The sequence below is a fragment of the Garra rufa genome, chromosome 3 (assembly GCF_049309525.1).
Source record: "Garra rufa chromosome 3, GarRuf1.0, whole genome shotgun sequence".
Classification (NCBI taxonomy): domain Eukaryota; kingdom Metazoa; phylum Chordata; class Actinopteri; order Cypriniformes; family Cyprinidae; genus Garra; species Garra rufa.
This window is the reverse complement of record NC_133363.1, coordinates 33,318,368-33,334,462: the sequence shown is the minus strand read 5'-3', so window position 1 is coordinate 33,334,462 and position 16,095 is coordinate 33,318,368. Positions and strand designations below refer to the sequence as shown.

The 16,095-nt window shown below is 38.2% G+C and overlaps 1 protein-coding gene across 1 annotated transcript in view; it reads right to left on the bottom strand.

The window, feature by feature from the left end:
• Positions 1–16,095, bottom strand: part of cgnl1 (cingulin-like 1) — a 41,622-nt gene that overhangs the window by 22,899 nt on the left and 2,628 nt on the right. The window contains exons 2-8 of the mRNA XM_073836973.1: positions 10,648–12,285; positions 10,426–10,520; positions 8,333–8,438; positions 7,058–7,159; positions 6,596–6,744; positions 5,762–5,903; positions 4,480–4,692 (exon numbers count right to left, since the gene is read on the bottom strand). Coding sequence (XP_073693074.1) covers positions 4,480–4,692; positions 5,762–5,903; positions 6,596–6,744; positions 7,058–7,159; positions 8,333–8,438; positions 10,426–10,520; positions 10,648–12,234 — 2,394 coding nt within the window. The 5' untranslated portion in view covers positions 12,235–12,285. The remainder of the gene's footprint in view (positions 1–4,479; positions 4,693–5,761; positions 5,904–6,595; positions 6,745–7,057; positions 7,160–8,332; positions 8,439–10,425; positions 10,521–10,647; positions 12,286–16,095) is intronic.

The window sequence follows — 16,095 nt, the reverse complement described above, 5'->3', positions numbered from 1 at the left end:
TAAGCAGCACAACTGTTTTACATTGTTTCAACAGTGATGATAATAATAAAAAAACATTTCCTGCATACCAAATGATTTCTGAAGAATCATAGAACACTGGAGTAATGCAGCTTTGCTATCACAGGAATAAATTACATTATAAAATACACTAAAATAGATTTTTTAAAATTATATTAAATTGTATATACTATTATGTTGTTACCGTATTTTGATCAAATACAGGCTTGATGAAACTTCTTTCAACAAGAAATTATTAACCCACTGTAATATTAACACACTGCATGTCAAAAGATATAACATAACATGATATAACCAAATTGCTTTCATTTTACTTAAAGGGATAGTTCCCCCCAAAAAACGATGTCCTTACTATCTTTTTGGGCCTTAAACATGTCAGTTGCATTGCTGTCTGTGCAGGGTCAGAAAATTCTCTGATTTCATCAAAAATGAATGTGTGTTCTGAAGAAGGAACGACATGAGAAATTCCTTTAAAGGTTTCTGGTACAAATTCAGTAGTCAGCAGGGCTCGCAAAATCGCTAGCCCGACGTCCCGGGGCTATTGTATTTTCCAGTCGGGCTACCAAAATGTTTCACCGGCCTGCCCGACAGGCTATGGTAAAGTAGAGGGCTCCTGCAGGTCCTTAAACTCCTCAATTTAGTTGTATCAAATTTAAGGCCATAAAAAGTTTTAAATATGCTAAATAGTATAAGAAAAGTCTTAATTATAATTTAGGAGGTCTTACATTTGGGGACGGAAAGACGAGAATGGCGATAGGGCTGGATTAAACTTCAAAAGGCAATGATGTCATTGAATAAATATGCGCACTGCACGTTTCAAAGTCAAAACGCGGCACGGATGTCTTTATATGAATGTTTCTGAAGGGAACCGACTGTCCTCGGAAACGTGTCGTTGGCATTTTCATTTCATGCCTGATAAAACAACGTTAATGCTGCTTTGTGTACAGCTGTTACTAGGGAAACCGTAGTATTTCAGCGCTACTAAAGCACCCCTCGTGACAGAGAATGACTTTTTATTTCCACATTTTTTTCAGCTGTTTATGGTCAAATGATTGCAATTATCGACCTATATTTTTATGCAGCAAACACAGAGTTGTAAATGTGAAGGAAGTTAATGTGCCTTCTAAAATACTAAACAATTAAGACAGTAATATTTATGTTTTAAATAAATATAATAAATGATATACTCGATTTATAAATTGCCTTAAATTGATATTTAAAAATTCTGCAGATACACCAAATAGTGAAATAAAATTCCTTCGTTGATATTAGTTTATATTTGTGTATTGAAAACATTTTTGATTAAGTTTAGACTCCTATCTGATTTTCTATATTTAAAAAAAAAAAAAAAAAAAAAAAAGTAGTCTTTTTTTATTTGGCCTAGTTAAATTAATTTTCGGGCTACCAAAATCTGAAGAGTACCTGCCCGAAGGGCTACCAGAGATTTTGAAATTTTGCGAGCCCTGGTCAGGAATAATATGTGTTTTAAGTCAAAATCAGCTCATCAACTGGATACTCTGATTAAATGAAATATTCATTATGCATAAGATTGATTTATTTTTTAATTGTCAAATGCATTTTTTTTTTATTTAATAACTAGCAATATAATTGCTATTGAAATTATTTTATTAAAGTATCTATAATTCATGTGAACTTTTAACTAAAAACCTAGAAATACAATACAAATTGATTAATAGTAAATGAGTTGTACACAAGACAGCTAAAATAAATGATAATAAACATTTACCACAATATTTTGAAAACAAAAACTCTTATTCATTCACAAAGCTGTTGTTATAGCGTTTGAAACTAATACAGCAGAAAACTTTTTGAATCCACTAAGTGGACATGTTGACGAATGAAATTATCTCAAAACAGTGTTGTTTTTGACAACCATCTTAGATTTAGTCTTAGTCTTAGTCTTTTGGACTAAAATGCTTCTTAGTTTTAGTCAAATTTTAGTCACTTCTATATGTGATAGTTTTAGTCCAATTTTAGTCGACGAAAAGTCAAAAAGGTTTTAGTCTAGTTTTAGTCGACGAAAAGTCAAAAAGGTTTTAGTCTAGTTTTAGTCAAAAAAAGGGAAAAAGGTAGTCTTTTAACAAATTAATGTAGGTCAGTAAGTATTTTGCTGTTGGGTAGTGTCACTTATAAGTTCTGAAAATAGCAGATCTATAGTTCAACACAATGTGAGCTTCCGGATCGACTATTTTCACCAATAATTACAATAATGAAGGTATGTTTTAGAATATAAAAGACAAACAAGGATGGAATGCTAAAACGGCTTGCCATACTAGTATAGCAAAGAGTATTTAATGCTAAAAGATACTTTTTAAGTTTTAATTGGCATGCACAATAAGCGGAAATGTCATGCATTTTAAACGTCTGACGGACCACCCACTAACATTTTCGTCTATTCTCGTCTCGTCAACGAAAACTCACACACGTCTCGTCATGTTTTAGTCATCAACGAGCCATTTTTATCTCGTCATCGTCTCGTTATCGTCATGAAAAAAAGTGGCGTCAACGAAATGATTTCGTCATCGTCATCGTTGACGAAAACAACACTGTCTCAAAATGGAAATAATTGGCCGATATAACAGTCCATAACTAATCTTAGTCATAGTGAGGGTCTGTTTCTTGTAAAAGAATCCAGGTACGAATAAGAAAACAGGGAAAGCTATTTGAGCAGGGAGAGAATCCCTTCACAAGGACGCCTAACCGTTGAGAATCAGGAATCTCTTGCTGAGAGGGGGACACTGTGACCCCCCACTTCCCTTTCTCTTTCCCTCCTGCTATTAGCTCAGAGCAATACCTTTATATACGGACAGAGCTGTACTGACCACGTACGAATGTATACATTGCTGGTAGCCTTGTACAATCATCCACATAAGGTGCGCTGGGAAACCTAGGATCAGTAGTCTAAACTAATGCAAACTTTGGAGAATACCTCATGGGAAAATAACAAAGGCAAACAAATCAAACTAACCTTTTTGTCCGGACCTCCCCCATTGTGTCATCTGTAAGACCCCTTGTCTGCACAGTGACCCACTTATTGGCCATGTGCAATTCCCCCAGCTATTTGCATATGAAACAAACCCATCATTCATTTCCAAAGAAAGAGACAGAGAGACCAGCTAACCACCCCATCAGAGCCTCATTAGATTAGTGACGGCCTGCCACCGCAATTAAGCAGCGCTAAACTCCATTTAGCGCTTCACCCTTCAGTGTTCCTCCACATGGGGCCTTCCTATCAACACTAACACCATAAAGAAGAGGCGCACGGTAAGACTCGTTGAGCCTCATGGCTTGGTTGCCAATGTCCATAATCTGTCTCTTTGGCCACTTCTCAAAGATCCAAAGATAAAACCAGCCACTATTCTCCAGACATCCGTTAGTGCAGCCATTTCGAAAATAAGCACAATGAGCTCTGCACCAGGTTTACTGTGGCACCTGACCAAGATTAAACACTTTGTCGGTTTACTCTTTTAAAATACATCTAAACTAAGACAACAACGGCCTCCTTTGGATAGGAAGTTCCTTTGTTGCGAAAAGGAAGTGAGCTAAGAGGCAAGCTGAAGGAGTTCCACCCACCTGTGGACACCTATCTATCCTCAGACTCTAACTCTTTCACTCATTCTCTTCCTGTTTGTTCTATTCTGTAACTAGCTAAGCCTTTCATGCTGCTCTTACTGTATGTGTCTCTTCAGTATTTGGGGAATTTGTCATCCGTTTTTCCCTCATATGAACAAAACAATCATAATCAACTATAAGTTGCTAGGAAATCAATTTTTATAAAACTGATGACAAGACTAAAGGTGAAAGTAGTCCCGTTTGTTTTTCAAAACAAGTCAAAAAGTCTAAATCTTAAATTTCTTACAAAAATTAACCATGTTTTTATTATAGTAAAAGTGCAGTAACCATATTTTTTTGGCAGATTGAATACCATTTGTGACCCTGGACCACAAAACCAGTCATAAGGGTAAATTTTTCGAAATAGAGATTTATACATCTGAAAGCTGAATAGATAAGATTTCCATTGATGCATGGTTATGACAATATTTGGCAAAAACACAACTATTTGAAAATCTGGAATCTGACCCATATAATGTATTCTGGGCTATTCCTACAAATATACCCGTGCTACTTAAGACTGGTTTTATGGTCCAGGGTCACATTTGTATAACTACAGTTTTACTACAATATACCACGGTTATGGTTAGTGTAGCAAAACCATGGTTAATTTTCTTAATATTGTGACATACCAAAATCTGCATAGAAATGCTTCAAACCTCATATTTCCTTTGTTACATGACACTTTCAATGAGGACAGGAAATGGCAGGGAGATAGAGAGGGAATGGGATCAGGAAATGTTTACATGGTTTCTAACATCATACAAACCTCTGCTGTCGCAGATTTATTTGGGAGTTGTTTTGGGTAAAAAGCCAGATAAAAATCACCTGTTTGGCATCCTCCACAGCTGTTTGCAGCTTACGGATCTCCTTCTCATACTGCTCCCGAAGTTTATCAACCTCCTGATCATGAGTTGCCACCTCCTCTTTCAGAGCTCCTTTGAGAGCAGTCAGCTCCCTCTCACGCCTCCTCAGCAGCTCCTCCTGGTCCTCTTTGGCTAGAAGCAGCTCCTGGAGGTCTAACTTCAGCTGCATAAAGTCCTAGAGACAGTAGGACAGTACAATGTTAGAAGGTTCTGCCATGAGTTTGAAGTCTTAAATATTTTGAATAAGCAAAGCTGGATCTGTTATGCTACAGATTACCAAAGTGTAGAATTTGCATGGGAAATATACAGCTTTCCAAAAATATTTTATGTGCCTCAATAGAAGTTGCACTATTGTTCAAAAGTTATTACACCAGTTTTCAGTGTCACACGACCCTTCAGAAATTATTATGATTTGGTAATTTCAAGAGTATTTCTTATTCATTACGATTAATGTTCAAAACAGTTATATTGCTTAAAGGAGTAGTTCACTTTCAGAACAAAAATTTACAGGTAATGTACTCACCCCCTTGTCATTCAAGATGTCCATGTCTTTCTTTCTTCAGTTGTAAGGAAATTATGTTTTTTGAAGAAAACATTTCAGGATTTCTCTCCATATAATAGACTTCTAAGGTGCCCCCGAGTTTGAACTTCCAAAATGCAGCTTCAAAAGGCTCTAAACGATCACAGGCAAGGAAGAAGAGTCTTTTCTAGCAAAACAATTGGTTATTTTCTTTAAAAAAAATTACAATTTATATACTTTTTAACTTCAAATGCACATCTTGTCTAGCTCTGTGTGTACTCTGTGTAGAGACATTGTACATGTTTTTAGAAAATAACCGATCGTTTCGCTAGATAAGACCCTTCTTCTTTGGCTGGGATCATTTAGAGCCCTTTGAAGCTGCATTTAAACTGCATTTTGGAAGTTCAAACTCGGGGGCACCAAAGAAGTCCATTATATGGAGAGAAATACTGAAATGTTTTCCTCAAAAAACATCATTTATTTACGACTGTAGAAAGAAAGACATGAACATCTTGGATGAAAAGGGGGTAAGTACATTATTTGTAAATTTTTGTTCTGAAAGTGAACTACTCCTTTAACATTTTTGTTAACTTAAAACATTTAAAGGATACTTTGATGAATAGAAAAGAACAGCAATTATATAAACAAATGTTTTGTAATTTTATAAATGTCACTTTTGTTCAATTTAATATGTCTTTGCTAAATAAACATATTAATGCTGTACCTCCATCATGGCCTGTTTGTCTGTGCTGTCTGTTTGAGATTGTTTGGCTCCATCCAGCTCATCGTGCATCTCTGAGAGCTGGTCCTGCAGGTCTCGGATCTCAGTCTGGTATTGCTCTTTCTCCATTTTCACCTGGTAGAGTCTGACATACACAAAAATACACTCAGAATACCTGCAATCTGAAGAGAAACAAGAGCCAACACAGAAACACCTGGTAACCTGCTGAGCTCATGACTATATAAACCCCTGCCGATTCAAACCATGTTGTCACAGAGAATAATTTACACTGTATTTTGACAACCTTAGAGGTGGGATGGAGAAATCCCAGAAACTTGCATAACTAAGGGTAGTGTAGATTATCACAGCATTAGAAGGATTCACATCAGGGCCAACACCTGTAAGTTTTACTTTAACACCAAAGTTCAGACAGCTCATAAGCATAAGCAGGGCCAGGCAGACATTAACCAGCATTTTCCTCATTGAATTTGAGGTCAAATTCTGCAGAATGGATTTACATAAAGTAAAAAGTGCAGGCTAGAAGTTTAACATATAAGCTTTTAGCTAAATTTGATCAATTACAGGTGTTCTAATGGTTTCCACTACAAACACCATTACAAATCATCAACTTTTAACCATTAAAAATGGTTTCCTGTAGTGTGTTTAGGGACATATTCCATAATTTTAATTTTAACAAGCCACCAATAAAAGGTGACCAATTACCAGTAGAGACCCACAGGGTCCTATTATAACCAGCACAAATTCTGTGATGGTGATTTAGTTTTTTTCAGCAGGGTACATATTCTGTGTGAGTCTGTCCACAGGACAGTATCTTACTCATCCACTGTAGTGCGCAGGTCAGCCTCTGTTTTACTAAGCTTGTCCCGCAGTCTGCTGCACTCAGCTTGACTCTGGTCCAACTCTCTCCTCAAGTCTTTCATTCCTGTTCCCGCCTTTATCTGAGACTGGCTCAGATCACTGCGTTTCTGCAGGAAAGACATAATAAGAAATGACAGTAAGGACATGAAATGACAGCAACCTTACAGAACCTTAAAAATCTTTGACCGTTTGAGAAACTGTGCATCTTTTTTTGGATTTAAGGCCTAGTCTTTATAATAAGCCAGTAATTGGTTAATTTGATTATTGATCTTAAGGGGTGATAGGAGCGGGATTTTCAATCAGCTTCTAACAGACTGACTAAACAGACAGAGCAGGGGTCCAAGGTACAGTTGACGAGTTAAAGCAGTAGAGGTATTAGTGGAGAGAGAAAGAGAGAGAGAGAGAGGGTTTCACCGTTACCTTGCTTTCATCCTCAAGCTGTTTCTTAAGACCAGTGATTTCTTTTTCCAGTTCTGCTTTCTGCTCCTGAAGGGCTCTAGCCTGGGCTGCAAGGTCTGGAGACTGAAAGAGAAATGTTTATTAGCAACAGAGCTCTTTTCAGTGATATATAAGAGTAATTTGATACAGATTCAAAAATATCAGAAAAGATGGGAATTTATACTGCTCAATCACTGTAAGATTTTTATACACAATTTCAGGACTTTGTAGATGTGAGTGTTAAAAAATAAACATACAGTTGAGGTCAAAAGGTTACATACTTGCAGAAACTGCAAAATGTTAATTGTTTTACCAAAATATAAGGGGTCATACAAAATGCATGTTATTTTTTATTTAGTACTGACCTGAATAAGATATTTCACATGAAAGACGTTTATATATAGTCCACAAGACAAAGTAATAGTTGAATTTATAAAAATGACCCTGTTCAGAATACACTTAATTATTAATACTGTGTTAAAATGATCCACCCGCAAATTCTTTGTTTTTCAGCATTTTTGTGTATTTGAACCCTTTCCAACAATGACTGTATGATTTTGAGATCCATCTTTTACACTGAGGACAACTGAAGGAAACACAATGCATTAAGAGCCGGGAGGTGAAATCTTTTTGAATTTGAAGATCAGGGTAAATTTCACTTATTTTGTGTTCTGGGAAACATGTTAGTATCTCCTGTAGCTTCTGAAGGGCAGTACCAAATGAACAAAAATATGATATTTAGGCAAAATAAGAAAAATTTACATATCCTCATTCCATTCAAAAGTTTTCACCCCACGGCTCTTAATGCATTGTGTCTCCTTCTGAAGCATCAGTGAGCATTTGAATCTTCTGTAATAGTTGCACTCAGTTGTCCTCAGTGTGAGAAGATGTATCTCAAAATCATACAATCAATGTTGGAAAAGGTTCAAATACACAAAAACGCTGAAAAACCAAAGAATTTGCGAGACCTGAAGGATTTTTCTAAAGAACATTTAGCAGATTATGCAAGGTGTATATAAACTTTTGACCTCCACTGTATATAACAACTTAAAATCAATTCAGCAAAAATAGATTAGGTTCTGGTCTGATTTTGCTTGCATATGTTTAAACATTAGCCATGCCTACGCTGTTCGCTGAGTAAATAACCTCAACTAGCCTTTATACTTTCTCCAAGAGATAGACTAAGTCTCTCTTATAAGAGGCTCACGGTCTTAGCTGTTTGTTGAACCCAATTACAATACCACAACAACGGCTCACTTTGTTGTCGCCTTGCACGTTCCCGGCAGCCCGTGACTTCAAAGTCTGGATTTTTTCGAACACCAGGTTGACCTTCCTCTTGGTGGTGTCATCGTTATCATTGCTCCTGCAAAACATGACACAAGTGTTCATAATTCATTCAGATAGTTTGAAAGTCCTTTCCTCTGAGTCAACTGTGTTGATAGTGTGTGTGTGAGTGACTGGATCAGAGTATAATCCCTGATATTTCTGGGAAAAATCAGCCTGGCTCTTTGCCCGCGTGGAGAGTACAGAGTACTCAAGCTTTGATGTGTCACCTTATGACCTGGCCACCCTAATTACTGCCTTCTTTTAACAAGTCACATGTCTAGGAATGTGTGTCTGAGTAGCGACACGGATGCCCGCATGTTCCCAGAGCACTCAAGTGATGCATCAGGGAAAAGCACAGAACATTGGGTTACTGCCATGCAAATACAGACTAAAGCATATCATTAGATTTCACAAAGAGAGAGGAGAAACTAACAAACCAGCACCGCCTCTCTGTGAAACACACACACACACACACACACACACACACACACACACACACACACACACACACACACACACACACACACACACACACACACACACACACACACACACACACACACACACACACACACACACACACACACACACACACACACACACACACACACACACACACACACACACACACACACACACACACACACACACACACACCTCCCACAGAGCGGGCTGTCATTAAAGGTTTCATGACGTAGGTAGCTGTCGCCAACAGTGTCATGTCACAACACTGCTGACAATATTTCTTTTTCTATATTACAACTACCATGACTCTTAACCTTGGTGCATCTACGGCACGTGCCATTGAATGGTAACTAACTACTACCCCAGAACAAATATTGTGTGCAGGGTTGGTTAATAAAGGTTGCCATTGACCAGAAGATATCTGATCCTACATCTGCAAGGCTTCAGAGGGTTCACAGACACTGGTGTATAATCCAGTCTGCTCACCTCCCTCCATGCGGCACATGAGGAATGCAGAGAGGGCGGAACTTTTGACATCAAGAACACAGAGTTCAGGGAGGGCACAGGTTCAGCTATTCACTAGAGCAGGTTGGGTTGTCGGGCACCTACAGCATGCGTTTGAAGCTGTGCAGTGATCATGCAGGATTAGATGAGAGCAGGAAACAGCACTGCTTTGGATGTAAATTTAGTCTGAGAAAAATAACAGATCTGGGCTAAAACCATTTTTATTTGGCAAAGAACCGTCTGGAACATTTAACAGCCAGATTTTTTTTTTTTTTTTTTACAAAAGTTTTCATAATAAATATGACTTGCGATTTTGATGTGAGATGTTTCAGGAGGGACATTAAGAACCTGTTTTTTCCCTGAAAGGGTGAGACAGAGGTGTGGGAGTTGGAGTTGTGAGTGGATGATTCTACTGTATACAAACGAAGAAGAAATGTAGGGGAGGTAAAATTCTTGTAGTGTTATCATTATATGTCAGACTATGTGGAAACTACCTTCAACTCCAAGAAAAAACTCACTTCTTAGAAAAAAAAGAAAAAAAGAGTGAACACTATTGAGTAGGAAACAACCCTAGACCAATAAGCACACAGTTGTCACTTTTATAATTGTATAACTTTTATAAAAATGTATATTTTCTGCTATAATGTAGCAGAAAAAAATAATAAAGGAAATTATTTCTGTTTGTTAAGGCCAATAATATAATATAAATTATATTATATTATATACACACAGCGTTGCACATCATCGGCCTGGTTCAATTTAATTTGGTGCTCACATCGCACATAGTGTGACTCGTAAAAAAATAGTATTATCGCACTATATTTATTTTAGTTTATAGTTTATTTTTTAAATAAACTAAATAAAAAAAATAGTAGTTTGATAATATTATTATATTTAAAAATGTATTCATAAATAAATTATTTAAATTTTCTTTTTTTTGTGTGTGTGTATTTTCATCATCTTCAAACCTAAAATACACTGGCAAGTAAATACCGATATATGATATATGTGCTGCTGGTTACATATATATATTTGGATTTGGAAAGTGTACCCACCCATCTTTGAGGTAACTGAATAATATTTGCTTGGCAGTCTCTTCATTTGTTTGTTGTGAAAGCTCTTCTTGACCTTTCAGAAGATCAGGTGTCACCTGAGCAAAAAAAGAAAAAAGAGAAATACATGTTATTACATGTATACATGCATAAAACAAATTACTGCTCCCCCCATAATGGTGGGAATGTATCAGTACAGCAAGAAAGAAGGCAATGCTTTCTTACCTGAGCATCCACTTCAGTGCTTGATGTTTTACCATTGACAGCGGGACGAGAAATTGATCCTGTTTTCACACTTGACAGGTACTTCATACTCTGTGATGGTTTGGCCTCTTCATTTTTATTCTCTACAGGTGCTACAGAGGGGCGACTCTGGGGATTCTTGTAGCCTAAAACAGCAGCTGAAGAGTTGGAGACTGTGCCCTGAGGAGAGCCTGGAGCACTTTTAACTTGTGTTGCGTTTCTTAGGTTTATCCTGGGTCCAACAGGGGAAGTTGGCGACATGGGGGAGGACTTCACTCCAGGGCTCTTCTGCAGGAGCAGTGAGGGGCGAAGGAGATGCTCAGTAGACCTGCCTCGATTCCGACTAACTTCATCCAGGTAGTCAGAGTCACCCTCAAGGGCGAACGGCATGGCGCTATCAACACTACGAGAACGTTTGCGATCTTCTGGATTAAGTCGATTTCTCCGCCCTGAGCGACCCCTGCGTTGCTGAATCTCTTTAGTGTCAAACTTCTTGATGAGTTCATCCACGCCCGGAATTGAACCAGTATCAATGTCACGCCCTGTGCCAGGCAGAAAAGGGATGTAGCGGCGGTTCTCATGGCGGTTGATAGTCTCTGCATAAAGCTGGTCCAACTGGTCTTCCTTGGTTGGTGTGGTGGAGCCCAGAGAGGAGTTTCGGGAGGAGGAAGACTGCAGCACTGGGCCACTTGAGTCAACGCGGCGCAATGGCAACACATCTGGCTCACGTCGACTTCGCTCCAAACTGGAGTTTGTGCTACTTACTGAGCTGGAAGGTCTAGAAGAGGCCTTGGTTTGGTCATTGGGGTTGTTGGCTATTGTAGATGGCTGAGGAACTGGAAGGCGTTGTGAAGGCTGAGACTGGTAGGGCACTGGAGTCTTATTAAATGGCGGCTTAACCTGAGGTTGTGTTTGAACAGGGGGTTTGACCTGAGGCTGTGGCAGAACATGGTCTTTGGCTGGACCGGTTTGAGGTTGGACACTGAATGGGAGCGTCTGGGGACGAACCTGAGATTGGGCGTGTCCCCTGTCATCTAGTTCTGGAACTTGGCTGGAGGATCTAGATTGGCTCACAATTGGGGAGTTGGCTCTGGGTAGGGATGCTGGGTAGGGATTTCGAATCTCAACTGAAGGCAGACTTCGAAAGCTATCAAGAGTATTGCTCTGAGGGTCATATGGCTTGAGAATCTCTGGATGCTTTTGGAAGTTTAACAGACTGGACTGCTTCTTAGGATCAGAAGTCCCATTGTGAGGACCTCCATGGAGCTTTGGAGACATAAAATCCATATACGGGCCTTCAGAAAGATTCTTCCTGCTTCCTTTGGAATCATATTCATCATAACTGAACGGGCTTTCAGAATCCATATATCCATTATTGTTTTGTGGAGCTGCATAGGGGTTTGGACCTCTATCCTGGTTATTGAGGACCACATAGGGGTGTCCATCTATTCCTTGAACTCTGATGCTGAGGCCATAAGTACCATTGCTCTGGCCTCTTGAGCGGGAAGCCTGCGTATAGCCTTGTGATAGTCCAGTGTTTGGTATGCCGCTAACTCTGTAAGACTCCATCAGGAAGACTGACAGAAACAACCAAATCCCTCTCTGCGGAGCAGCTCACCTCTGCAAACAAAGCCATAATCTCATTATTACACAAGTAGTTTGTGATGCTTACAGTATCTCTGCAGTACAATAAAACTGACAACATTTGATTATGCCATATACCTGTAGTTTTATCTTTTAAAAGGGGTCATCGGGTGCAAAATTCACTTTTACATGTTGTCTGAACATAAATCTTGGCAGTATGTGTACACAATCACCCTATAATGATAAAAATCCACCCAGTGTTTTTTAAATCCCCATAAATCATAACCACTTTCTCAGATCAAGCCATTAACAGAGTGACACTGGTGTTTTAGTGTAGACCCACCCTGAGTGAGCTGTAAACAATCCACCACTGTTTCGGCACAGGAGCAGAAGTAGACAAAAATGTCTCCCAAGCGATTGAGGTGTTTTGTTGTTGGATGTAATAATGAACATAGCAGTCACCATTTACTCTCGACATTTGAGCTGCTGAAGACGCAGAGGATTCCTTATGTTTTTGAAGGGAAAGCACCCCTAATCTACCTAAATGCATCTATGTTCGCATTAATCATTTATGATCCAGCTTCACCTACAAAAGAAGTGAGTATAAGTGTTTTTATGAACCATAGCAAATCGCCTTTCCTAATAATGTGCTAGTTAGCAAGTTCAAGTAAAGTTTAAGTCTCTTAGAGCAGCGGTTCTCAATTCCAGTCCTCGCGCCCCCCCGCTCTGCATATTTTGCATGTCTCGCTTAGTTAACACACCTGATTCAGATAACGAGCTCATTAGAAGTGAGGTCCGTGCAGGATGTGTTCCGATTGACATTGCCTGCACAGTGTTCATTGCTCCCTGCTCCCTAAGCGGGGGAAATCTGTTTACTCTACTTCGAAACATTCATTCACATATTTACGCTACGCCACCGCATGTAGCGTCTTCACACACAGATGAAACTTACTAGAGAAGTGTGACATAAGTGCATCTGTAAATAAATGCATTTTAAATTTACGTCTCGCACGCTATAATGACCTTCAAATGGAACACATACGCTCGCTTCGAACTAATGAATAATGGCGGAATATCCCGTGATGTCCACTTCGAAGGGCAGTAACGTTGGAATAGAACAAACGTCGGAAGCGATACATGAAACACACAAAATGTGCAGAGCGGGGGGGCGCGAGGACTGGAATTGAGAACCGCTGTCTTAGAGAATGGCTCATCACCCCACGAAAGAGAGGGGCGGAGTGAGCAGAGCTCATTAGTATTTAAAGGGACATGCACCGAAGTGGGTTGCAATGAACAGAACTTGCTAACTAGCACATTATTAAGAAAAGTGATTTGCAAAGATTCATTAAAAACTAGGGATGCACCGAATATTCGTCCACTGAAAATTTTCGGCCGAAAAGACCTTTTTGACCGAAAGATTTTTAGCACCGAAACAACACGGCCAAAACAGTATATTGACGCAAACAGAAACCGCGGCATGCATGTGCTTGTCTGAAGCAACACGTCTGCGGTGTGGACGTATTTCAGTATATCTGATAAAGACCCACGGATAGCGATTTGCAAAACTTGTAATGCCGAAATTTCAAGAGGGGGTGTGTCTGCAGTCATGTGTGCAGTGATGAGAGCAGAGATCGACACATTGAGCGCAGACAGATGTAGCTTTCAGTGAGTGATAAATGTCTAATCTTTATATCTATCAATTTTAAAGGCAGATTTTTACTCCTGAATGAAAGAAAAACAGACAGTTAATTATTATTTATGGTTTATTGTCAGAACATGACAAATACTTTCCAAACAATGATCAATTGAGGTAGAATACAGATTAGAATATTACTAGTAAAATCAACATCAATAGAATACAATATTATTAATATTAATAGAATATATAAAACGTTTTTATAAAAAAAAATAAGTGCAATATGATACAACACTTGTAACATGGTTCTGACTGTAAATGCAGAGTGATTTTTAATGATATTTATCATACAACAAAAATAAGAATAGGCAAATCTTTTCAGCATGCCAATCCCTTTGTGCAGCTGATTTAACACATTTTGTATAAACATAAAAATATGAATATAAATAAAAAAAAATAATGGCTCAGGGCTCTACGCTTACTTTTCTTGCTAGGAGCACTTGTGCTCCTAACTTAAATTTAGGAGCACATTCTAAACAATAATTAAAATTCTGATAAAAAAATTTGCCTTCCTATAACAAGGTGATATTTGATTCCTCAAAGTGATTTACAGGGGAATTTAGTTTTTTACCTTTGCGTATGTTTAATGAGGCTCAGAGGTGACATGAGTGCAATCAAAATCATAAATTCATGTTGAGATTAATGTTTTAAATAAAAAATTTTGAATACAGAAATATCAAAGGTTTAAATAACTGAACAGATCTGCCAGCAGGTGGCGGTAAGACACTGATTTAATTACTGAAATCATATCATTCATTTGATTCGTTCGAACGGATGGTTCATTCGGGAATACAGCAAGTGAATGTCTTTATGAATGGAAAATTGAATCATTTCACTAGATTAGTTTAAAACGCACGTTTCATTCATAAACAAAACTCCGCTGTGTTTGAATGGAGATGCGCGCAGTTGTGACTTGTTTCAGATTACTTTTGACGACGAAATGGAACAAAATCAGGTATAGTGTTGTAGTCAGTCAATGTAAGTCACTTAATAATAACTTCTTGTTTATTTAACTGCTGTATTAGATCAATATCTCATTTACAAACTCCCTTAAAAATTATTAAAAGCTGTCACTAATCTTAGTTTGCGATATCACAAAGCTCTATTATAAACAACGATGCTCTCTTTACTGCACAATCAGTCTCTTATTTACACTCTCTCTACACTTCATTTATGAAAGGATTGGTGAGATATGTCTGTGATACATTACTCAGCGTTGCAAAAATACATAGAAACCTTTGAAGCTCCGCTGAGCGCAAACACAAATATGCTGATCGGGTCAGTCGCACATGGTGCTCCTAAATATTTTTTTTTTACAGTCGCACGTACTAATTTTTAGTCGCAAATGCGAGTGAAATGGTCACACTCTAGAGCCCTGTGGCTGTAAACTAAATACTGAGTGTGGCATCCGGAAGTGCAGGCTGCAAAATGCCTTCGTGTCGTTACGCATAGTGCGTAAATATTATCGAGTGCTTATCGAACTGTCATTATCGTTTAATCGAGAAAAAAAAAAAAAAAAAAAAAACTATATCGTGATAATTATCGTTATCGAATTATCGCCCAGCCCTATTTCAAAGTCATTTGCTGCGCTGCTTTGTGTACTACCATTCTGAAAGCGACTCCTGCTGGAAGAGAAACACGTAGAGTTGTAAATGTGAACTGATGGATCCACAAGATAATGTGTTATAAAAATTTAAACTATTAAACAATTTAAACAAAGGCAGTAAAATATATGTATTTGTTATTTAAGTAATATAATAATTGATTGATAATAATTGTTTAAATTAATATAATTGATTTATTCTTTGAAACTTTAATATTAATTCATGCAATTGCAATGCCTTGATTTTAGTAAGATTAGTACACAGTCATAGCCATAAATGCAATGGTACTAATAATTGGCATAATTCTTTCGCCGTTACGGTTTTCGGCCTTGGTTTCCTCTTTTTCGGTTTTCGGTTTCGGCCAAGAATTTTCATTTTGGTGCATCCCTAATAAAAACCCTTATACTCAGTTCTTCTGTAGGTGAAGCTGGGTCACAAATGATTTGCGTGAACATAGACACATTTAGGTAGATCGGAGGGTGCATTCCCTCCAAAACGAAAGTAGCGTTAATCCTCTGCGTCTTCAGCGGCTCAGATGTTGGGAGT